Here is a 25,864-nt window from a genome sequence, read left to right as displayed (position 1 = left end):
TCTCCTCTCTACCTCTATCTCCGGCGAGGACGGCGGCGGCGACTACGCTGCTGCCCCGCGCGCGCCACGGCCGGCGAGGGAGCGAGGCGAGGCAGAGCAGCCATGGTTGTCTCCGCCCGGGAGCACGGCGAACTCCGGCGCGGCGGCGGCGTACGGACTCGAAGCGGTGGGAGCTCTCGGATTCACCGTCCGATCGTTATTGCACGGCTACGATCAGCCCCAACTATCTCAATATTTTTAGGCTACTTCCTCCTTTCTCGAATAATTAATACTGAGCATTATTTAAGTTTAAACTTCAACCACCTGTAGTTTTTTAATTAAAAAATATAAATACTTAAGAGTATGTTATACTGTCGAAGTTATGTGATACTTAAAAGTATGTTGTAAATATAACCATGCAGCTTATATTTTATTATAATATATAAATTTTTTGGAAGTAATTTGTGAGCAAAGTAAGACATCTGTAAACTATACGGGAAGTTACTCCCTCCGTTCCAGAATATAGCAACTTACGATGGGATATTCTGGACGGAGGAAGTATACAAGAAGGGAGGCGGTATTTAGCATCGCCCTAACTCCTGATTTTTTTGGAAAGTAAAAATCTTGTGTGACATGGCTCTAGGTCCAGTATTAATTGAAGCTAGGTATTTCTAGCTCTAGATATCTATAGATGTAGAGTTATGATTATTTTGATAACATTTAAATAAATTATTTTATTTCTTAGAGAAAATATAAGTTTTTGAAACTTCTGTAATTAACTTACAAACTCTAAATTTGGCTAGGTGGATTTTGACAAGTGCCAAACAAGAACTTTTAGTTTGTATTATAAAATGATTTGGTCATCTAGTTTTAACTCTAAAGTGTAAATAGGATGTGTCACACTAACAACCTTAATCTAAACCCAGCCTTAAAAAGAACTTGAGTCGGAGATATACCGACCTTACAAGAGAAAGCGGCACTTTTTTAACGGAAAAACTTTGCAAAAAAAATAATTTAAAAGACATTATATCCGTACACTGTATATATATATATATATATATGGCTTTCATGTGCTGTAACATGTTAATCAGGGCTTTACTTGGTAAAAGAAGATTCAGAAATCGGATAGCAAATCTGATAGCAAACCATTTGTAGCATGAATATGATGTCCATTTCATCATGGAATTGGAGTTGATACTTCTTGCGCGTTCCGCTTTGCTTGATTGCAGCAGCTAAATTAATCTTCTTCAGTAGGAGAGTAGGTCTGAATATGATGTCCATTTCAAGACCCTATCACTGCAAGAGCAAAGCTAATCAAGTTGATAGTTGACAGAATCCATCACTCTCCTTTCTGAAAAACAAAGGACAGATATTTTCTCCTTGAAACCTTTGCAAAATCTTGACTCCAACTTGATGGGTCACTATAACTTTGCCGGTCTTAATCAGACGATCAAAGGTGATACTGCTGCAACAGTATGTGACTGACAACTTGAAGGCCGTATTTGACATGCAAACGGGACCAATTTGAATCAAATAGTTATTCACTAGATTATTATAGTGGATTATCTATACTATTATATAGGAGTATAAATTAAATATTTTAATAAATAAATTTAAGAGAGAACCTAAAACGGGAGGTGTAAGTTTTTTTAACTGAAACTGAAGAGAAATTTTTAAGAAACAGATTTTTTAAAGATATAAAGCAAACTGTAGAGGTTGTTCTGAACTTTTGCTGGTTAACTTTAGCAGAATGATGGATCGATCGCATGCGATGCGAGAGTCCCACATCGACAAATCCACCCATCATTTTCAGTGTTTTTAACCTTCCACACGTCGAAGACTTATGCAGCAAACTTGTGGTCGACTGCATTTACCGTCAGAAGCAAAAGCTTTCCTGCACTGCTGCATGCCAGCTAGCAGAATGCAGAGTGAAAGTGTCAATAAAGCCATTAGCAGATTAGCTACTACTAATAATAATGTCACAAATGTCAACTCGTCAAATCTAAGAACAAAGTACTCTTCCAAGAGTAGATGATGGATGGAGAAGGTGAGTTGAGTGCGTGCTGCATGCGTTGATTGAACAAAGTACTCCTCTGAATTCTGATTGGCGAGTCGTCGAGGTGATTGACCATCACGCGCAGTGTGCAGAGCCTGCACGCACACGGCAAATTACCTACCTGCATCTCCTTCAGATCGGTCTGGATTTGGAGCGATTACATGAATCAACAGAGAAATGAAGAAATTCGAGCGGACTTCAACCAAATTTTCAAGTTTTTTTTCCTCTTCCATAACCATTTGCCCAATAAGGCCTTGTTTGAAAAATTTTTGGTTTGGTTGTTACATCGGATATATGGACACATATTTAAAGTATTAAACGTAGTCTAATAAAAAAATAAATTACAGATTCCGCCAGAAAACTGCGAGACGAATTTATTAAGCCTAATTAATCCGTCATTAGCAAATATTTACTGGAGCACTATATTATCAAATCATAACGTAATTAGGCTTAAAAGATTCGTCTCACAATTTACACGCAATCTGTGTAATTGGTTTTTTTCTATATTTAATACTTCATCCATGTGTCTAAATATTTGACGTGACAGCATGAAAATTTTCCTTCACCACTCCTCGACTGTAGGATTGGCTCTCATCCTTTTCTCCATACTTGTTTGTCTTCACATTTTTAAAATGTACCACTGATAAAGTTGGAATATAACAAAATGGTGAGAAGTAAAAAAAATAGAGGATCGGTTAGAGTGTGCTAAGAAATATGAGATAAATTCATATTAAAACACGGGCACACAAAACAAGAAAGTTATTAGCGCATGATTAGTTAAGTTTTAATTATTACAAACTTAAAAATGATATATTTGATATTTAAAGCAACTCTCGTATAGAAAGTTTTTGCATAAATCATATTGTTTAGTAGTTTGAAAAACGTGATAATGGAAACCGACGTAAAATTTTCTTCTTCGTAAGAAAAGAACGAGACTAGAATTTAAACGAGAGTTTTTTCTCGAGGAGCTTAAAAATTTATATAATCTAAATGGGATTTTTTTTAGGAGCATCAAAATTGTACTATCTCGATTGAAGTCGCTCTAGTAGTACTACTAGCCTAGAGGGAGAAGAGTTTGAACTGTAGCCAATTAACCACATGGAGCCAAAAAGTTCAAAAGAAATTTTAATGGACGTCATTTTGGCTTCTAGAAGGGGGGTGAGAGGCCAAGGTCAAAGCTTCTAGAATGGCTAAAGCTAGCAGCAGACAGCAAAGGCCGCGTGTTCCTCAATGCAACTTGTTCCTTCTAGAAACCCACCAGGACTGATGCGTTCATGATCTGCTCCATAATTCCATCCACCTAATCTCCCCCGCGTCGATCTGCTCCTGCTAACTAATTATATATATATATATATATATATATATATATATATATATATATATATATATATATATATATATATATATATATATATATATATATATATATATATATATATATATATGCATTTAAAACTAAATTCTCTCAAAGAAACGACTAATCCATGACTTGATCTGACTCAGTATCAAACAGATTATTGAGTGATACTCCCTATAGTTATATTTCCAAATCTAAAAAAATTATTTTTATAGGCATTAGTGATTTTCTCGGCTTTAATGCGTGACTATTCATCCTTTCTCACAAGATTGGCTACATAGGTATCGAGAAATGTAAATATTAATGAATCGTTTTTTTACGAGAAATGACTAGTAGTATATTTAAATGGATGATAAGTAGAATTACTTATTCTTGGTTTGTATGCCAAGATGAAATATGACTATCAAAAGTAAAAGTAAATGGAGGGAGTACTACGGATTATATTATACACTTAGTTACAAAGACAAATTAAATATTTTCATTAATAAACTAAACATATAACTTGAAACAAATGGTAATAACAATCCAGTCGAAGAACAATTTCTTAAGAAAATGTGTTTTTCGAATCGAAAAACGAGTAATCTGTCTGTTTTAATAGTATGACAAATAATCTGAAAAGAAATAACCTTAATTTTTAGTTTTTGACCGAAATTGAGCCGTATTTGGTCGTACAATATGTACGTTGGCCTGACTTTTTTCAGGTGATTCAAGACTTGGTCGGAAATTAGCAGTCCTTAATACCGGTCAAACGAGGTGTTTCTAGAAAATGGTGGACTCGTAGTGCTTTGCACTTGGCAATAATTTTAGGCATGAAACTGGTTAAATTAATTTCCGCGTGAATGTTGCCGATTCGATTAGTTTTTTTTTAAGAAACACAGTACAAATGCAGGCGCTCACAACATGTGCATACTCACCCCTATGAGCAAACGCAGGCGCTCATAACGTGTGCATACTCACCCCTATGAGCACCACCAAACGCAGGCGCTCATAACGTGTGCATACTCACCCCTATGAGCACCTTCACCAAACGCAGGCACTCATAACGTGTGCATACTCACCCCTATGAGCACCTTCAGAAGACTGAGCCGGTATGTCTTGAGATTGACGAAGTCACCACAGACGTCTCGCTGTCGACGGGTACGTCATCTACCACTGAAAGAATAATTAGCCGTAAATACGAGCACCCGTGTCAAATCTAGGAATTGAACCCGGGTGGGCTAGTTCCACTACAAGGAACCTAACCAATTGAGCTATGCTCACTTCGCTCCGATTCGATTACTCCCTCCGTTCCAAAATATAGGGCACAACTACTTTTTAAAGGTGTTTTATAATATAAGGCGTGCATGCATGCATGGCAATTAACTAGCATCTATTCTCTCCTAAATTATTATTATTTAAATCATACACTTACAAATGTTTAATTCTATTGGGTGCATGTATTGTATTAGTTGGATTGATTCAAACAAAGAGGTGATAATAATTGTTTCTTGGTTTTTGGGTTAAGGGTGGTTATGCCTTATGTCTTATATTTTGGAATGGAGGGAGTAGTTAATTACTGGATGATAATATATGGAGTAATCATATGTAAGTTAAGGAAAAAATATGACTTTATTAACAGCAGTAAAATGTTACAGTGAAATTGGAATGTGTTAAACGAACGTATTCACATATCGTTTTATGTCTTCTTTGTATTTGCATGAAGAAAAACAAATTATAATCTTATCGATGATTTGTTGGCTTATCTGCCGCATCCGAACTTTAAAATTTTCCATTCTAGAGGTTATTATAGATGTTCTATTATAGTTTATTTACAACATTAGCTTTTTAAATCACTTTTGCCTCGTAGTTTCACTTAGTTGTTTATAAGAGAAAATATAATTTATTGGTAAAATTTTTACGCGTGTTTTTCTTATCGGTCATAGCCAGTGGCGTTCGTGCATAGTAGTTACCAGGGTGCGCATGACTCCGAGTAAATTATTCGATACTAGTTAATTTATATTATATTATAATTAATATATAAGTTAATTAAGTATGTATTGGATCTTAATAATTTTTAGTTTTTTTAGAAACACAGTACAAACGCACGTAACTCAACCAACCAAAGCATAATTTATCAGCTATAAAAGAGTAGCAGCATTGGAGCAGCAGGCAGAAATATGAACAAATTTCAAATTGATCTCAAATTCTATGTAAAAATAGTGTATTCATTTCTACTAGTCGTGCATGCGAGGTGTTCAGCTATAAATACCAACTGCTTCCATTGCGACCCGTCTCCTCTCTCCTCCTCCACCGCCGACGATGGCCACCGTACACCCGCCGCCGCCGCCGCCGCAGTTCGCGCTCCCGCCGCCACCCCGCGCCGGCGCCGTCGTCGTCCTCGGCGACGACTACAGCGACAGCGAGAGCGTCGCCGAGTCGTGCCCGTACACGTGCCGCCCGGCGCCGACGGCCGGCGGCGACGTGGAGATGGACGACGACGAAGACGACGACGGATGCAGCAGCTGCGTAGAAGGAGACGGGTGCTACGACGGCGACGAAGTCGGCGGCGGCGGCGGAGAGGAGGCTATCGTCGCCGAGGGTGGCGTCTGGTGGGCGCAGCTAGCGGCGGCGGCGGCGGCTGCCCGCGGCGGCGAGCGCGAGCTGCGGCGGCGGCGAGAGGAGGAGGAGGAGGAGGACCCGAAGCGCGCGGCGGCGAGGCAGGAGGAGGACCGCAAGTTCTGGGAGGATTGCCTCGCCTCCGGGTATCCATGAACGCGAGCTCGACGAAGAAGACGACGACGACGAGCTTGTGATCGATGAACACAAACTCACAAAACGTATGGGTTTTTTTTCTTTTTTTTTTCTTTTTCGAATTATATTTCCTTGTACAGCCATTGAATTTTTCAACATTTGTTGTTCTATCTGAAATTCGGTAGAGCGTTCCAATCAATTTCGAATTCAAGTCAAATATTCAGCTCTATATCTCGAGTTGAAACAATTTGTGCATTCTTCACTGATGAATATTATACTCCTCGAATTGTTTTTTTAGAAAAAAAAACAATTAAATGTACAAATCACAAAAAAAAAGGACAATTGAAACTGATTTATTTTTCCAAAAAAGAATTCTTCGTGAGGTAGTGGGGTGCCAACACACAACAAGGTGAAACTCGCTTTCCATGTCCATCTGCAGATTAAATGGCGAAAAAGACTTGCTTTTTTTTTAGTGGAAGCCTCGCCAAATGCACTAATTAATCACGTAGTGATTTACTGATTGATTAGTGCGTTGCTGCCTGGTAGTTAAGCTACTAGGTTGACTGGAAACTCCTGTGGTCAAAGATTTTTCAGTAACTGCAGTAACTAACTAATTAAGCAAATAGTACCATCAAATTACCACTAGGGTTTACTGTAATCCTTGCTCAGATCTGGGTTTGGTGTGGAAAGCGACCTAATTAAAGGCTAAGTGAGGTTGTAAAGTGGTTGCTTGTCCAGAAAAGGGAAGGGTTTTTTTTATAAATCAGAATCTTTTTGTTTTATCTTTTTTTTCTCTTTCTAAATTAGTGGCCAGCAATGAGCCTAGTAGAGGTAGCTGTTGAGGTTCTTTCTGAGCTTTTCAGAAATAAAGTTTGTGATTCACACATGTGAGCATCATCACTGCTTGTGGTAGAAAAGAGCAGCATCAAGCTTTCTGAGCTTGCAAAATTCAGCACTAATTTGCCTAAGGTTTGCTGACACCATATCAATTTCCATTACTATCACCGATAACAAATGTTACTTTCACAAAGACTTCAAAGAGACTTTATTTTTAATGCAATTAATGTATTTGAGTTTGAAAAAGTAGGAAATAAATGCCTTGGAATTTGAGAAATAGAAGGCATTCTAGTCTCTTCTTTTCTTCTTCTTCTTTGTATTGGTATGTATAAGATAGAGATATTTAACCATTTGCCACATTTAAATGTGGCAATTAACTTTTTGCCACTGGGTCCACATGTCATAGACACATGTAGACCCACATGTCATTGAGATAGAGGTGGCAAATAGTTATTTGCCAAATCTAAAAGTGGAAAATAGTTAAAAGCCCCGTATAAGATAGGCTAAAAAATAAAATCTTTTAGGGACGAAAGTAGTAGCTATTTCTAATTATACACCTCGGACAAAGTAAGCAGAAAGAAGGCCAGTTGTGATCTGAGCCAGAAGGCACAAGAGCATGTCCATTTCTGAATTTCATTGCAGCCTTCTCATTGTTGCTTTAAAATTAGCAAACAGAGGTTAGAAACTTTTCAGATTTCAGAGAGAAGTGTTCAGTGAGCCTGAGAAGCTGAGAGCAGAGGCTGAATATAATAGAGTGCCCTAACCCAAGCTAACCTTCACATCTAGGACCACATTGAGGAGCAGGGCAGCTTGCCAGCTACTAATGTAATATTAATTGGCATCTGGTACAACCAAAACTACAAAAGCAACATGATTGTTTTTCTTTCTCTTGAGATTCTTTTGCTCATTACCAAAAGAAACCGAGAAAGAAAGGGTTTTGGTTCAGGAAGAGAAGCAAGTTTTCTCATCGGCAGAAATCAGATTGAATTAAACACCAAAGTAGACACAGGTAGAGATGTTCAGTACTAGCAAACAGATGATTCATCAGAAAAAGATTTTATTAGCAAAGAACAGGGGATAAATTATTCCACATGCCGACTTGATGAATGATACTAATTATTTCCAGTGTTAAATGGAATTAAGTTGGCGTAAAAAAAAATTCTAGCTGAAACAACACCAGCTGAACTGGCATGCCAATTGGCAGTACGCTGCCTTATTCTATTTACTTTTGACCGTGATACCCTTCGGCTGTTCTTGGGATAATTTTCTATGGTTTACCATTCAACTGGACTTTAGCTAGCTTCTCTCCGCTTTCTTCGGCGCCATCCACCTTACCAGGAAATGACCTCCCACTACTTGTGACAAGTTCCTTGATGGTTGCTTGGATGTCCTTATCGTCCAACAGCGAATCCAATGTCACATGTAGCCCTTAAAGAAATAGAGGGGAGAAGTTAGATGCAAGGAAAAACAAACACCTTCAATTATGGGTTGCCAAATTTACAACGGGGAATGCGCAAATTTTATATGGGACTTGAGAGACGTCACTTGAGCATATGAAAATGATAGTATCCTACAAGTTCGCTCTCCGAGATATTCTTTTTGTTCATCTGTAGTTGGGAAGATAGCATTTCATTTGCTCATGTAGACCATCAGCAAGAAAAAAAGTCATGTTGACAATAGAATAAGGACACATGCTGAATTGTGCATGTTTCAGCTGTTGACATCATCTGATTGATCTAACAGCGTCACTGATCAAACCAGACAACAATGTGACATCATCTGATCGCCTCATATCTTTTTCATGGTGAACATATTGCTTTATGCCAATTAATTGTATGGGAATTTTCTCGTATGAAGGTATTATTATGTCAAGAATAGCCAATTCTCTTTTTGAATTTGTTTACTCTTAATACCTAATTTTGATGAAGCAAGGAAAATAATAATATTGGAAAATTGACTTACGGAATCTCCAATAATGCTTCGGGTTAGTTGGGTCATTGATTGTTTCCTCTTTTGCTGGTCTTGTGGTGTACTTGTCTTTAAGTGCAAGCAGGTCCTGACAAATAGAACACCCCAAGTACATTAATCTACTTTATTCTGTATTGATCTTTTATATAAGTTAACAAGCCAACCTATATACCTGTAGTGGGAAGATTGCCCACATTGATGGAGCATCAAAATGCTGCTTAACAATAAAGTTCGCTACTTCTGGGGTGCAGCGAGATGGCGGCTCGTCATCACTACCAATTACAGTCTGGTAGAAACGGCTTCTTCTTCCTCCATCTTCTTCCCACCAAGCACGTAATGTGGAGCAATCATGACATGACGGAGCACAAACCTGAAAAAAATATGACACAAAATTGAACATCAAACTGAATAGCTTCTCCAAACCATTTTTAGTTTGCCATATACAACATAAGTATGTGTGCATCTGTAGCAATGAACATATTGAACCCAAGTAAACAGAAGGGAAACGCACCGTCATGTAGCTATACTGAGATGGAATACCAAATTCCAAGTTTGGTTCACTGGGCATTCTCTGGATACGCAATCCAATCAATCCAAGTTCTTGCATAACCTGGATAATATATTTCTGTCATTTATGTGCATAGAACAAGCAATAGCTGTTTACTAGCATGTGCAGGAAAACATCATACAGGGTGAACACAGGCAGGGATAAGGCCAAGATCTTCCCCACATGCCAACATATCCGATGAGTTCAAAAGCACAGGCAGAGTCTTGAGCGCATTTTGACGCCAGAGATTCTCTTGGCGAGCAAAATAATAGTCATAGTACAATCTTCTGAGGATATTTTTGCTGTAAAACAATGTTTTTCATGAGAGGATGAAATAGTTCGTACTCCACAAGGAACAATTTAGTTAGTGCTCATTGCATAAATAAGGGAGTGCTATTAGCAAAACCTAAAACGTTGGGTGCTACTGTACTTCATAATTTTCTTGGGAAGAAACTGCTGCTGAATATACTAGTTTCATTTTTCTTGATGCCTACTAGAGATGCATAGTGAAAAATATCGATTATTAGAGTATGTAGTAAGGCGATAGCAGTAGAACTAAGCAAATTTTGGACAGAAAGGAGCAGTATGTAACAAAGTTCAATATCACAAGGATCCTGCACTGTTAACCTGTTGGACTAAAAAGTAAATACTTCATCAGCATTAACTAGCTTGAAGTAAATTTACAGAGTAAATCGCAAAAGTGCAGATCAAGGTCTTGTCCGACCTGAACATAGAGAAGGAAACAATTGGAGTTAAATAAAATCAATATTACCTATGTTCATCTAGATCGTTAAAACTTGAAGTATCCTCCTGGTTGAAGCGGGGATAAAATTTTGTGCTGTCCTCTGGATCTCTAATAAGGACTATATTCTGCAGAATAAACAGTATGTTTTATTTCTAATGATTTCAATGATATTTTGTTGAGAATTTCAAATAATATTTTTATATGGATTGAAAAGGATCAGGATAGGTTAAGAGAAAGTTGTAGCATGGATTATATGCACTCGATATGAATTACCTGTAGTAGATCAAACAAACCACGCCGAATGCTGTCTTCTTTCTCCAGCCATAATGATTTTTCAGAACTGTTCTTAAGCTTCGCAATTATCTTTTTCTCTGTATTGCAGTCCTCTTTGAACTATACACGTGCAAAACAATAAATTGCAAGGGAAATTAGAGGACGAAATGTAATGGAAAAATGCAGTAAGGAGTGCACGTAGCTGATTTTGAAATGGAGACTTCTGTACTAAAGCCTAAGCTAAATCTACTCATGCCATGCGGTTTTAAGTAGGTGATACGTTCAACAAACATGAAAAGAGAATATAACTGATTGCATTACCTCGTAATGTTGTTTCTTGTACTCATTTAGAAAGTTAGCTGCAATTACTGTCCAAAAGGACCCAAACTTCTCCTATAACAGAATAGAAATGTCATGCTGGTGCCCTGTTTTCCTTCCTGTTAAAAAAAAAAGATAGATCATTGTTTTAGGAACAAGAAAGACAAACCTCCAGTGTTTCCTGAAGAATATAAGGGCGGCTCATTCTATCGAAATCCCATAGGCCTTCACTAAGAAGCTCCTCCTGAAAATCAACATAGGAAAAAGTCAGATAAACTTCAGGCTCTCTAGTCTCTTTTAGTTTGTTTAACAGCTGCAGAAACCAACCTGACTGAGAGCAATTGAAGGCCTAAATTTCCCAACTAGACCTGTGGCTGCATGATCTGGAAGCTCCCATATCCTAAAGAAACCCAAGATATGGTCTATCCTATATGCAGTGAAGTATTTTGCCATCTGGAACAAGGTAACTGGCGATAAATAATGACGATAAAAGATGACCAGCCAGACAGGAAAAAATATTTGCTATTAAATAACCTGTGTCAGACGAGCTCGCCACCACCCATAATTATCCTTTGACATTTCCTCCCAGTTATATGTAGGAAAACCCCAATTTTGTCCATTTTTGTCGAAATAATCTGGAGGTGCACCAGTAGCTGTATTCATGCGAAATAAAGTGGGGTATACCCAAGTATCCACACTATTCCTATCAACACCAATAGGTAAATCTCCTTTCAGAATAACCTTTTTCTTCCTTGCATAGGCAGCTGCCTCTGATAACTAACATGAAGGAGATAATAAATGTCAGTGAGTACATATGCAAGAAAAACTCTGTATGCAGATCAGAGTGACAAGGACAACCACCAATACTTACTTGCATATATAGATGGTACTGGATGTAGTAATGGAAACATATAACGTCATGGTGCAAGGTACCTTCAGAAACAAGCTTATCTAGCTGAAAGAAATTACAGAAACAGCCATCACTTAGTACTTGAACATTTTCCCATATATGGTCTCGCCTCTCAGAAGGAATAAAACCGAATGATAGGATTTTCTTAAAAGAATGTTTAGCATGTTATACTGATCGCACCTTCTCCTTGGAAAACTGAGAAAAACGGCCCCATTGGCTGTGATCTGATGTCTCAAAGAAGTCCCGCAGAAAACAAAATGCAGCATATGGTTTCAACCACTCCTATTGGAACATGGAAGGAACGCAATCACAGTAAGTCTGAAATAAGTTATCAAGTACTTCAACTAAATAAAATGCTAGCAAATAACTAAATATACCTCGTTTTCAGATAAAAACTGCTTGAACAAACTGGAATTTAGTACTTTGTCTTTCTCTAATTTGAATATTTTTCTTGCTATCGAGAGTTTTGAGGCCAGTGATGCCTCATAGTCAACATCCTGTTTAAACATGATTTTCAAATAACAGAATGTTAGGTTTCTGCAAGCAACAGAAGAATTATATTAATTACATAACCATCTGATTTTAGATTTAAGCGTAGCTAAATTATATAGAGGACATGAGTTGCATCCATCCAACAGCAGGTCAGCAACATACCAGTGACAAAAGGTAAATTAGTGACATGCTATGCATTTGATAATATCTGTACCTTTTTGTCCAACTGCTTCTTTGCCTGTGAAATCTCGTCCTGTAATAATAAGAAATATTGAGTACTGGATCAGGAATGAACTTGAAATCATACAAGACCTACCAAAATCAGTGAAATATTGAAATTAAAAGTTAACATAGATAACGGGTACAATGAGTTCATATGAAGGTATAACAAAGGTACACCTTAATATCCCCTGGAATTGCATCTGAAAGTGCTTGTACTCTCAGGTACAAGGGGTGCAATGCAAACACAGAGAGCGAGCTGTAAACCAACATGTAGGGCATTATTTCTGTTCAGATACTATTCTTCTTACTCAAAGCAAAAGCACACTGCATCAGCCCAATACCTGTATGGGTATGAATCCCACCACATCCCGTGAACTGAAGTATCATTGATAGGAAGAAGCTGAACAAGATGAAAGCCTGAGTTGACTGCCCAGTCAACAAGAAGTTTAAGATCAAGGAATTCTCCAACACCAAGGTCCTCATTTGACCTGATCGAGAATATAGGTACAGCAACACCTGCACCCCTCCATGGTGATTCCTGGTAAAACCAAGTGCTGAATTAGTGCTACTCATCAGTTCTCTATGATAAGTGGGCGCCCACTGTATCCTCAGATCTTGCTAAATCATGAGATACAGTTGTTCTTTCTACCAAGCATTTGATGGTATTACTTTTTAGATCATGGATTGAGCAAACTGAATATGACGGATTGATTAATGCATCATAGCAAAGGTAATGGGAGCCAAAACAACATGCAATTATAAGCATATTTTCAGCGTACTAATTACGGTTGCATACATTACCCGAAGGGCACCATCAGACAAGAGGACGTATCTGGATGGCTTGGGTGATGATAGATCCACATCAGCCTCCCTGTTCGGACCGAACTCCAATGAAGAGACTCCTGCTTCACTAATTTTACAGTATTTATATGTGGGATATTGTTAAGGATAAGACAATGGTCAATAGCTGAATGGTGATTTCTTCAGAAATAATATCTAAATGGTGATTTCTACATGCAAATTGGAAGTAAGTGAGTACTCATTGGCACAAGGATATTTTATTGGGAACTCAGACTTTCGCAACAGACAGTTTGCTTTCCAGATGGAATCTCCGACATAATTAAGCTTGAGGCCATCTTGTGTTTGCCACCTTCCTAATTGAGGATTACTTCCTGTGACCACGACCTAAAGTTTGACATGAGCAATAGTTAGGGAGTACCAGAAGTATAATTATTAGCTATAATGGGATAAAGATAATCAAATATAAATTGAACGAATAACACTTACAGTAGAGCCAGCTCCAAGTCGGGGACAGCTAACAATAAACTGAACAACAATATCTGTTGAGGAAAAATTTAGGGACAATGAATTAAAAAAATGTTATCCATGCTTGGCTTGGTATGTAAATCTAAGTAATATGCACTACCATGGAAGATATGAGACTATATTAAACGACAATCTTGGCCGTGTGCATTCACCTTAGAATGCAGAGGCCGGGCGTTGCCCATTATCTAAAAAATTAAACAACAATCAACATGCTTTGCTTGATAGGTAAGACATGATGCTACATTGATTCTTTATGAATAAAATATATTCAAAAGGAATATGTGATATATGTAGATTGACCACTTGACTTCCTGTTGATTATTCCATCAGTTCTAGACTCTTCTTACCTTCAGGCTCCAAACTTTTGTTGAGGGGTGTAGTCTTCAATTCTCTTTTAGCATTTTCAGACCCATTGAAAATGACATTCTTGAATGCACTTCGAAGGAAAAGAGCTTCAGAAGCATCCTAAATTCAAATCAGGAGTATCCATAAACCGCCATGGTACAGAACATGAAAGCCTGTATGACTAGTATGATGGCAAGTAGTGCTGCTACTGCTACTAATGTTTTTATAGGTCAACAAGCATGAAGAGAAATTAATTTAGTACATGAAACTTTTACTAAGTACCTGCCACCAGTCGCGTATCTCAACTACATCTCCATCCTGAACACCCTCTGGAAGTACTAATTTCCTTTTCTCCCCAGACTCCGATCTCAAAACATACTTGTTGTCGTCCACTACATAGTAATTGTACTGGCAGGTAAAACCAGTAGCGACGGAAACTCTGCCGGACCAGATTAGCTCATTTCCCTGATGAACTGGACTGAGAGACAATCCTTGCTTAACATTCCAAGATCCAAGTGCTGGCTCTGAGCCGGCGATGAGAAGACTCTGCCCCCATTGTGTGTAGTAGGGTAATTTGAAGACCAAGGTCACTGTATTCAGAGATTTCTTCCCGGACAAATTCGCCATTCCTATCAAAAATACAAGAACAGGCAGACAAGTCAGTAAACCGAATACATGAATGAATGAACAATCATGCGAGATTCACAAGCATCATCTACCAAGAACTCATGAAGTCAATAGACGATGCACAAAAATGAGTGGTTTCAGGATGCACGCATGTGAGGCCATCCATATCCATCGATGTTCCTGTTTCCACCCCTCCCTTTTCCCATTTCTCCAATAAATAAGATTGGTTATGATTCAAGTATCAGTACCCTTTCCATGTTGCCACGAAAAGGGTAGAACAGATTCGGAGAATCAAGAAACTGTTCCTCCCCACATTCCCGTGTCTCCCGCATCCTACTTTTCGCCGCCATGGCCAGGCAAGAACCATTCTACCAGCAGCTCAGCGCATCCCATCCAATGGCAAAGCAAGAACAAATCAAGAAGGGAACGAACGAACGGGGGTTACCTCTTCTGTCAGTAGCCAAGAACGGCCGCAATGGCGAGAAACGAGCAGCAGTGAGGGAATCAGCAACGGGTGGAAGAAGAAGAAGAAGATGATGATGAAAACATGGAGCAGAAAAGGGTGGACGAGGAGAGCGACGGCGAAGGCGACGTCTACGACGGGGAGCGAGCGGAGTGGCGAGGGTGGGAAAGCGCCACCTGCAGCTGGGACGAGAGACGGCATAAAAAAGGGAGCTTTTGCTCCTCCTCCGGATCCGGACGAGACGCTGGGCCGATCTCCTAAATTTGAGAGAGCCTCCTCTGTTTGGTTGTGGTTGTGTGGCTGGGAGAAGAAGAAGCCTCTCGTCTCTCGTCTCGTCGCTGACGCTGAGACCATGGACACGTGAAGACGAGACAGACGCAGCCGAGCTACGCTAGCATTTGATCACCGCTGCAACTTGCAAATTTCTTTTTTTTTTCTTAAGAAAAAAATACAAATTTTCCATGTATAAATGGATATTGGTGATCTGAAATCACAAATTTAACATAAATTTACTCCCCCGTCCCATAATATAAGGTATTTTGAGTTTTTGCTTGCAATTTTTGACCATTCATCTTATTCAAAAAATTTTAAAATTATTATTTATTTTATTTGTGACTTACTTTATTATCTACAGTATTTTAAGCCCAACTTTTCGTTTTTTATATTTGTAAAAATAATTTGAATAAGACGAGTAATCAAACGTTACAAACAAAAACTCAAAATCCATTATATCGTGGGACGGAGGGAGTATCAAACAACCATCGTTTGACGGGGTTTCGAAATATTAGAAACTTCGATGTGTGTACATGTAGGAACTTCGACAGGGTATTGCTATGGGAACTATCGAACATTGATACTAGTTCGATAGGCCACCTGTAGAATAGTACATGAACGAAGTTTGATATATACCTACTCCTTCCGTCTCAAAATAAATACAGTTTTACACTTGACCGTTCGTTTTATTTGAAATTTTGTTATGATTAGTATTTTTATTGCTATTAGATGATAAAACATGAATATTACTTTATGTATGACTAAATATTTTTATTTTTTTTACAAATTTTTCAAATAAGACGGACGGTCAAACGTTGGGCACGGATATCCACGGCTGCACTTATTTTGAGACGGAGGTAGTATTAAATAATGATTGTTTGATATGTATCCTATTGAGCTACAGTTGTTCGACCGGTGTTAAATTTATAATTTTTATTAACTAATATCTATTTTGCAATTTTTTTTGTTAAAGTTATATTATTTCAAAAAGAAATCCTTTGCAGACGCAGATCTCTACACTGCAGATGGTGGGGTGATGGAGAGTGGAGACAGAGGGAGAGGGAAAGGTGAGATTTTTATCTTGAGATTTCCGTGGGACGGACAGCGATCGCATCTGAAAGATCTGAGACTGCGATGATGAGTATGGTGCACAACAGCACAAGTACAAGAAATCTGGGTTGTGCGGATGAGACGAACAGCTCTGCATTTGACGAGCCATTTTACTATTCCTGCCTGGATTTGGAGCCTGGAGATTCAGATTTAGATTAGTTTAGCTTAGACCCTGTTTAGATGGGACTAAAACTTTTAAAACTTTTAAGCTTCTATCACATCGGATGTTTGGACATTAGTTATAAATATTAAACGTAGACTATTAATAAAACCCATCCATAATCTTGGACTAATTCGCGAGATGAATCTATTGAGCCTAATTAATTCATGATTAGCCTATGTGATGCTACAGTAAACATTCTTTAATTATGGATTAATTAGGCTTAAAAAATTTGTCTCGCAAATTAGTTTTTATTTATGTAATTAGTTTTGTAAGTAGTATATATTTAATACTTTAAATTAGTGTCTAAATGTAAAGACTAAAGTTAAGTACCTGGATCCAAACACCACCTTAGTTTTCTTGCCATAAACAGCAAACTGAAACTTTGACAGGTTGCAGATTCCAGGATATCAATAAAGTACAGCACTAAAAGCAGGTACAATAGCAGACTATAAGCTAGCATAAGCACAGTTCGAGAAGATAAAAAAGAAGAGAGAAGATCAGCGGGTTATATATTTGTAGCCAGCTGCAGCACGGATTTTAAGATACAATGTGCATATGACAGATAACTATTATATGAATTGACTATAAATGATTTGAATTTAGCAATTGGCTATACTATTAAACTTGCTCTAATTAAAACATGCACGTGTCTGTCTGGCGGTAATACTCTATATTATCCCGGGAGAATTCCCACCGTTCAGCGGCACGAAGGTGCCTCGAGATCCGTGTAATGTCTGGACAAAATTGGCTGCGTCGTCTCGTCGTCAATCACCAGTGGCTATACTACAGTAATGGCTGCTGTTTGTATTCGACCTCATCTCAATTGTTTCATAGCAGCGGTTGTTGCTACGCTACGTGGGTTCTCCTCCTGCTGACTGACATATTGGGCGATGTACTCCTACATTGGTACAAAAGGATTGCTTGTATATACAACACACCGCTTAAGAGCAAGTTTAACAGTATAGTCAGATATTAGCTCTAAATTATCTATAGTCAATCTAATAGCTAATTTATATAACAGTTAACTATAAATATATATATACTACATCATTAATAAATGGTCCCATATGTCATATACATTATACATATAGCGTTTTAGAGTTCGTGCTGCAGCTGGCTACAAATCTGTAGCCCGCTTCTCTTCTCGCTTCTTTCTTATCTACTCCACTTAAGCTTGTAGCCGACTTAGTCTATTATTGTACCTGCTCTAAGCCTGCGCCGATCGAGAGAGAAGCTAACTGCACGAAACAACCGATTTTGATAGCTAGTTTGCGAGAATCTGAAAAGGTTATGTTTTTCAGTTTGTATCATCTAATCATTTTTCTTTTAGAAGACTATAGCTTCCTGATGATTCTTAAAATTTATTAGGTGGAAAGACTTTTTAAAACTTTAGGAAGAAAGTTAGACCGTTTGGAAGAGTCGGAGATACATGGATGGACAAGTTACAACCGCATAAAGCTCGGTTGTGGAAATTGGGTTGGGCCACTCTCGTTTCACAATCAGCCCGTGCTTGGCCCAATGGCCTGTAAGCCTGTTAGTCCCTACATGGGAAAAAATTTGAAGTTACTGGTTTGTTCTGATGTTATTTCAAACCATACTATTTTTTAAAGTTGTCAAATACTACCTCTATTTTTTAATAGATGACGCCGTTAACTTTTTCTCACATGTTTGACCATTCGTCTTATTCAAAAAATTTACGTAATTATAATTTATTTTGTTATGGGTTGTTTTATCACTCATAGTACTTTAAGTGTGATTTATATCTTATACATTTACATAAATTTTTTTGAATAAGATGAATGGTTAAACATGTGAGAAAAGGTCAACGGCGTTATCTATTAAAAAACGGAGGGAGTATGTGTATTCATTTAGTTTCTTAGTAAATACATAATAAATTATGCCAAAACTTAATAATATTATCAAATTGTCAAAATTTGATAAGTTTTATTTTGGCTACATTATAGTTCCTTCCTTCCACACAGGGCTGATCCACACACAGCAGGGGAATTTTTTTCATTTTTAAATTTTTATTTTTTAATATTTACAGAAATATTATACCATCTAAAATATTTACAAAAATGTCCCCTGCCGCCCAAGTGGAGGGCGGCAAGGTGTGCGCATTTTGCACTGAGGTCCCTTGCCGCCCTCTGTAAGGGCTGCAAGGGGGTAAATGTAATTTTCACCCGGCCAAAAATGTATTTTTTTAGTGTTTTTTTTCACCTTGTCCATCCCTCACGTCACTCTACCGCCCTCCCCAAGGGCGGCAGGGTCTATTTTTGTAAATATTTTCGCTGGTATAATATTTCTGTAAATATTAAAAAATAAAAATGTAAATATGAAAAAAATTCCACAGCAGGGCAGACGCAGACACAGTTGCTGGACCGCTACTACTCTGCCACAGCCCACAGCCCACAGCAGCAACCCAACCGTGAACCACTGAAAGTCTGAAACTTGCTGTGTCCGTGTGACTGACCGAGAAAGCAGCCAACCATCCCCGGCCACTTTTCAGCCTGTGGACACATGAGCCACACAAACAGCCACAAAGATAACACAAACAAAATAGGTTTGCAGTTGCAGACGAAGAACACCGGCAATGGCGTTAACTGCTTCTCTTCGCTGCTACCCTCTACTGGGCTCAGCAGCAGCAGCAGCATCATCGTCAGTCTCACTTCCGGCCTCCACAAGAGCGCCGGTGCTTCACAGGACAACAGGAGGACCGAGGAGAAGGCTGCAACGATGCCTGTGCTCGCAGCAGTACGCCGAGAAGCAGTCATCCGGCTCGCAGCAGCAGCAGCTGGAGCGACTCTTCTCCAATCTCAACCAGGCAACCATGAAGCACGAACCTGGTGAGGCGCACAACATGCTTCTCTCAACTTCCTTGTGCATATTTGTTTTGCCTTTGAGATGCACCGTAATGGAACTGTTCCTCATTTGGATGTCAGGGAGTGTCACCAGTTCGATCTTCCTTGTGGCCGGCACAACGGTAATGTTCGTCTTATCATCCTTCGCTGCAAGAGATAAAATATTTGGATTAGGAATTGTGCATTAGTTTCTCTCATTTCAAGCAATTGATGATGAGGCTGCAGGTAGAATTTGTGTTCAAATGAAATGTACAAAGACTTGTAAGAATGAGAAATCATAGGACAGTTGATAATCTGACAAAGGCCAGCCTTTCACAGATCATCAAACACTGCTTTAAGAAACTACAAAAACTTATGAAAAATTGAGCGCACCTGATTTTTCTTTTCCGACACGAACTGATGCCACAGGTAGGGGCGGGTATCCTTGCAATCCCTGCAGTGACACAAGAAGCTGGATTCTTGGCCTCAGCAGTTACATGCATCTTCTGCTGGATTTATATGGTAATAGATCGTCACTGACTGGGTAGATTATCAAAACCGACTTGTTAGAGGTGACATGCACTCAGAGAAGCCTCTCAAAGGTACATTCTTTCACATTTCACATTCCTGCATAAATTCTTCTCATAAAGGAAGTGATTCAATTTTGTATCTGTTATGTCACCCTGATACAGGACGGTTTTGATAATATGACCCAATACTCTGTCTAGTTCGTTAATTTGTTTGCACTCCGACGGTTTATGTTTGGCATCTCATTTTTCCAGGTTGTAACAGGGTTGTTAGTTGCTGAAGTAAACGTCAATACTATGTGTGAACTAGGATCTGGAGGTGTCTCCCTGGTAATTAATGCATTATACTCAAGTTATTTTTCAGAACCAAAATTTCTTTTAGGAACAATCAAGATGAATCTTTTTTTTTCGTCGGGAAGGCCGAAGGAGGCCAACCGAGTATATTAAGAAGGAGTAAAAGTTACAAGAAAAAACATCAAATGCACCAAGGTGCAATGCCACACACCACGCACTACCACCCAAGCACAAACCGCTGAGGGTGAAGCCTAGCACCAAACGACCCCCGCTAAGCGTGGCCGAACGCCGCTAGGCCAACGGCAACACCACAGAGACGAGGCTCTGAAAACGATGCCACCAAGGTGGTCACGACATCCAGGATACCGCCATCGCCCATCTGAAAAAGATGTGGTTTTCACCCAGAGAAGCTCGTCGAGAAAGGGAGAGGGTAACCCTCGACAACGCCCCAAAAAGGTTACGACGCCCGAAGACGTAGCCGCTGCCGGCCCGGTGAACCACCGGACTAGGCTTTCGCCTGGGACCCTACAACCTTGACTGCAGGTCGCCGTCCACCAACTCAGAACCACCACACAGACAAATGGCAGCACATAGCATCCACCACACCGCACCGACGCCCCTCCGTCGGCCGACTTCATCGAGCCACCACCCCTGAGAGCTGGCCCAAGACCCCTTTGTTCCACCACCCGCCGGCCGCCTCGCCAGTTTTGGCCAAAGGAGAACCCGGGACTAGGTGGCATTGCATCGGCAGCCTGAGCTTCCCCCGCTGACGAGCTGCCGCCTCAATCCAACTTAGAAACTCCCCGCAAAGAAGGGGAGGAGCTCCAGGAAGGGCGAGGGTGCCGACCGGCAACGAGGAAGACGACCCACCGCTGCCAGCTCCCTTAGAACTACCATCTGGCCGCCGGTGGCGCTGCCGCTCCAGACCGGCGCCACCCGCCAGCGCCCCCGTTATCCGGCCACGCGCCTCACCTAGCCACCGCGACGGCATCTCGGCTGCCCGGCCAGGACGAGCGGGGTCGCCGCTGCTGCGTCGGGCAGGCTGCGCTGCCAGCCGAGCACGCCACCGCCGCCTCCGCGCGCGGGGTCGGCCACGCCGAGCTGCGGCTATCTGCCGCCACAGCGCCCGGGCCAGCCTCGCCAAGTCACAGCCAGCCGCCGCCCTGCCGCCTCGCCGCCGGCCACACGCCGCCGCCACCACGACCGCACGCCGCCGCGCTGGGCGCCGCTGCCGCCTCTGGCAGCCGGCCGTGCCACCGCCACCTCTGCGCGCGAGTCGGCCACACCGAGCCGTCGCCGAGCCGCGGCTGTCCGCCGCCTCAGCGCCTGGGCCGGCCTTGCCGAGCCACAGCCAGCCACCGCCTTCGCGCCCGAGCCGGGCCGTAGCCGCCTGCCGCGCCGCCGGCCGCACGCCGCCGCCACCATGACCACACACCGCCGCGCCGCCCCAAGCCCTCGCGCCGCCGCCGCGTAGATCCAGGTGGGGGATGGCCGAATCCGGCCTTGGGGGCGCCGGATCCGCCGCCTCTCCCCACCTCGCCGCCGCCTCGGACCGTGCCGGTGGGGGACTTCGTCGTCTTCGTCCCGTCCACTTCGCGCCGAGGAAGGAAACACCACGAAGAAAAAGGCCTCGCCGCCGCCTTCCCTGCTCGCTGCCGGCTTCGCCGCCGGCGAGCTCCAGGGGCGGCGAGGAGCGGGGATGGAGAAGAGGCGCGGGCGGCTAGGGTTTTTTCGCCCCCCGAGCCGCCCCCACGAGAGCGACGCGGGGAGAGAGAGAAAAAGGACTTAATCAAGATGAATCTGAAATAATTAAATTTAGCTGAAGAGTAGCATACTACTTCCAAGAGGTGTTAACGCTGCATATGAATACAAGTGTTAATAGATTTGGCAAATGATGGAAAATGAGACTCACCAAACAATATCCCAAATTTTGCACTGTAACTTTCAATATTACAATGTTATATGATATGTACTGAACAAAATCCTTACGACTTCTTCTCAAAAAAAACTACTGGATATGATATTAGTCAATAATTGGTTAGAATTTCTCTGCATACAATTGGATTTTGTGTGATTTGAGAATAGCAACTGTTTCCTCTAAAGACTAGTTTTTCTTCCAGGTCTCAATGGCTATGCGCACTCTAGGGACATTTGGAGTAAGAACAGCTTGGTATGATGGATTTGATTTAACTAAAGTTTATTTATGTGTAATAAGGCATTGGCATTTAATTAAATAAAATTATAACATGGAACTCCAAACATAAGAGTTCTTATCCTCTCTGTAATGAACCTGCAGATGCAACATTTCATGAACAGAGAAAGTCTAACATTGTTTTCAATGTGCCTGCAGCATCTCATATTTGTTTATACATTATGCACTTCTGGTTGCATATGTGGCACGCTCTTCAGAGATCATAACAAACTCAGTGGGCATTCCATTGTATGACTTCTTATCTTCGTTTTCAGTTCTAGTTCATCTTCTAGCTAAAACATTTGTCCATATCTTTTGTTTTGAAAGGATGTACACATATGATCAGTGTATCCTTTGACACATTCCACAGCACTGTAATAAAAAAAATGCTACGGAATTTACAGAGGTTACTACTTCCTCAAAAAATTGTCTGAGTGCAAGTGCTAGAATTCTTAATAGATAGTAGTATTTAACAGTCATTGAGCATCACTAGTCACCAGAGTGTAATTTTCTCAGCATTCAGTAATGCCTTCTCTTGAGCCATTGATGATGCTATTATTATTACAGATGGGAGAGTGCTGCCCTGTTTTCACTGGCTTTTGGGGGGCTATGCTACTTTGGAAGGTAAATATCATAATAGGAAATAGTCAAAGTATCTCTCATAATATGAAACTCTGTGCTTAGATACTTAGGCAATCTATCATCTTAAATCTTACACCATCCTGAGAGGTGATAAGCACTACAACTATTTGTATTGATGACTGCAGCCAGCGAGTCATTGGTGCGGTTAATGGTTTTTTGGTGTTCAGCATCCTAGCATCCTTCACAACTCTTGTGGTAAGTGTGCCTATATATGCTGCAGATTATTAACATAGTTCTGTAAACTTTCTAGCGGTATTCATATGGAATTTCATATTCGCATGTCATAAATATCAAGTCATCGATGATCCTAGCTATCAATGAAGAGAATGAAACGTGAACAAATTTCCTAAAGAATAAGGATGTATCTATGCCTAATCATTATCAGTGCCGTTTGCAAACTACAGTAACAGATATAGACGAAATTTTCAACCTATGTCATATGAAAGGAACAACATGAATGCAATTCTGTGTAGGCCAGTCATCCATTCTTACAGATGTACAGGTTATATAGTCTACTTGACAGGAAATATGGCCGTCTTTCATTCTTTTCAGTAATATAGTGATTCCTCCAGGCTCTAGTTATATAGTTTCAATATATAAATGACAAAGCTAAAGTGACCAGATCACTACGAAATAAGTAACACATAATGAACAATACGATACAAAGTATAGGTGGTGAATAGAGTGTGTGACCTTCGCAGGTGGTGGCAAGTGGAAACCTGCAGTGGAGTTCTCTTCTTGAAGCAAATTTTGCTGCTGCCCCACAAAGTATACCGATAATTGCTCTTTCATTTGTATACCAGGTAATCCTACTCACCGTGTTCAATTTGAATGAATTAATATTCTTGGTACCAGACTGAGTATTCTCCTTGACAGAATGTAGTTCCTGTTCTGTGTACAAATTTGGAGGGAGACCTATCAAAAGTAAGGTAAGGCTGCCAAGAAGAATCTGTATGTAAAATCTGAATAAATACAGAAGTTATAAAAGTACTTTCACACTTGTGACAACAGAGCAAAATTTTACCTTGTTCAGAACAAAAGTATTGAAAACAATCATAGTTTAATTAATATGGGGCACGCATATTATGAATTTTCAGTTAATGGCCATATTATCACATCCTAAATTGTGGGTTCAAAAGGAATATAAATATCCTTGTTGAATATTGCAGGAAGGCAATTGTAGTAGGTACCGCCATACCCCTTGCTCTGTTTCTCATATGGGATGCTGTAATCCTGGGGACACTTCCAGGCCTTGCAGGGGATGGAACCATTATTGATCCACTAGAACAGCTTCGATCAAGTAATGGAACAGTGGGGGTAAGTGCTTCAAGTTGTTCATACAATGTTCCATATTTCACAAAAACTGAGGTTAATTTGAAAATGTCTTTGATTTTGCAGCCTATTGTTGAGGCATTCTCATTTCTTGCAATTGGCACATCATACATTGGATTTGTTCTAGGACTCTCAGACTTCATAGCAGACTGTAAGTTATCTTCTTCAGCCCAGAGCAATCACATTTTTCAACTAATACGAGGTCTAAAGGAGAAGCTCTCCATTTCATGAGAGAGATACCTGAAAATAACAAAATTACTGTCAATATTCTCGGACTACTTAATGCTATTAATCCACTATCCCTCTTTATTTTTTGCTACTTTTATAAAACATTGCAGTGCTTAAACTACCAAGTGGACAGAACAAACCACTGCCGTACCTTGTGACTTTGCTCCCACCGCTTGTTCTGTCATTGCTTGATCCAGAGATATTTTTCAAGGCATTGGACTTTGCAGGAACTTATGGAGGCAAGGATCCTTTTAAACTATCTCTTATTATGAATAGATGTAGAGAAGAAACATGTATAGTCCTATGCTATTTTAAAATTTATTTTACTAGAAGACTTGTCAAGTTGTCATGCAATGAAACCAACCAATCATGACATTTCAGTTACCCTTTTTTTTCCATTTTGATACCTAAGAACTTAGCAGCTCGTTTATTTATTCCAATTTGATATCTAAGAACTTAGCACCTCATTTACGTGTTTTTTCACCTAATCCTAAAAAGGAAATAAAACAGTTTTACAGTTTATTGGTGGTGGGTAAATGAAAAAACGTGAGTGCTTATCTAGGTTCGTAGCCTGACCCAATCTGGGTTGAAAGGGAACTCCTAGATTAGATTTGCCACTTCAGTACATTAAATTGATATCTTATCAGGAGAGAGGAAAAAAAGGAAGAATGAACTGATATCTTGAATGTGCTCTTTTCAGTTCTAGTACTTTTTGGAGTTTTTCCAGCAGCTATGTCTTGGTCAGAGAGGTACTCAGATGATCTGGAAGCTCCAGTACCACCAATAGTCCCGGGAGGAAAATTTACCCTCTCATTTGTCATGGGGGGTGCCTTGCTCGTAATTTTTTCAGAGATTTTCAAGGACATAATGCAGTTGCAAGGACTACACTGACACTTAGATCTCCAATATAGATGCTTCAACAGATTTTCTTTTAAATGCAATACCGCTGATAGCCTCGTAATATTGTACATAGAATTGACTGAGCCAGCTTTTCTTAATTTAATTCTTTCACAGTTTCATCAAGTTATTCTATTGAGACAGGCTGTAGTATGAAGCTATTTTCTTTTAT

At 40.1% G+C, this 25,864-nt stretch overlaps 3 protein-coding genes across 3 annotated transcripts; 2 read left to right on the top strand and 1 right to left on the bottom strand.

The window, feature by feature from the left end:
- Positions 1–5,564: 5,564 nt before the first annotated feature.
- LOC127780363 (uncharacterized) lies at positions 5,565–6,414 on the top strand. The gene has a single exon (XM_052307262.1). It carries the CDS (start codon positions 5,691–5,693, stop codon positions 6,141–6,143), a length of 453 nt encoding a protein of 150 aa, XP_052163222.1. The 5' UTR covers positions 5,565–5,690; the 3' UTR covers positions 6,144–6,414.
- Positions 6,415–7,999: 1,585 nt separating this feature from the next.
- Positions 8,000–15,511, bottom strand: LOC127779436 (4-alpha-glucanotransferase DPE2). Its single transcript, XM_052306211.1, has 23 exons — positions 15,178–15,511; positions 14,388–14,734; positions 14,108–14,225; positions 13,722–13,774; positions 13,492–13,619; positions 13,236–13,365; positions 12,776–12,972; positions 12,612–12,690; positions 12,427–12,465; positions 12,098–12,217; positions 11,901–12,002; positions 11,682–11,765; positions 11,345–11,587; positions 11,138–11,263; positions 10,980–11,054; positions 10,814–10,885; positions 10,493–10,612; positions 10,247–10,344; positions 9,617–9,776; positions 9,439–9,537; positions 9,100–9,297; positions 8,922–9,015; positions 8,000–8,387 (listed from the first exon to the last, which is right to left on the bottom strand). Exons 2-23 carry the CDS (start codon positions 14,730–14,732, stop codon positions 8,227–8,229), a joined length of 2,841 nt encoding a protein of 946 aa, XP_052162171.1. The 5' UTR covers positions 14,733–14,734; positions 15,178–15,511; the 3' UTR covers positions 8,000–8,226.
- Positions 15,512–18,946: 3,435 nt separating this feature from the next.
- LOC127780381 (uncharacterized) lies at positions 18,947–25,858 on the top strand. Its single transcript, XM_052307282.1, has 14 exons — positions 18,947–19,587; positions 19,684–19,724; positions 20,011–20,103; positions 20,364–20,438; positions 22,523–22,572; positions 22,753–22,842; positions 23,161–23,217; positions 23,361–23,430; positions 23,937–24,038; positions 24,112–24,164; positions 24,405–24,552; positions 24,634–24,718; positions 24,906–25,034; positions 25,496–25,858. The coding sequence occupies exons 1-14, from the start codon at positions 19,335–19,337 to the stop codon at positions 25,684–25,686; spliced, it is 1,437 nt and encodes a 478-aa protein (XP_052163242.1). The 5' UTR covers positions 18,947–19,334; the 3' UTR covers positions 25,687–25,858.
- The last annotated feature ends 6 nt before the right edge of the window (positions 25,859–25,864 follow it).

The sequence above is a fragment of the Oryza glaberrima genome, chromosome 7 (genome assembly GCF_000147395.1).
Source record: "Oryza glaberrima chromosome 7, OglaRS2, whole genome shotgun sequence".
Taxonomy (NCBI): Eukaryota; Viridiplantae; Streptophyta; class Magnoliopsida; order Poales; family Poaceae; genus Oryza; species Oryza glaberrima.
Note: the sequence above shows the minus strand (reverse complement) of the source record. Positions and strands in the feature narration are given on the sequence as shown.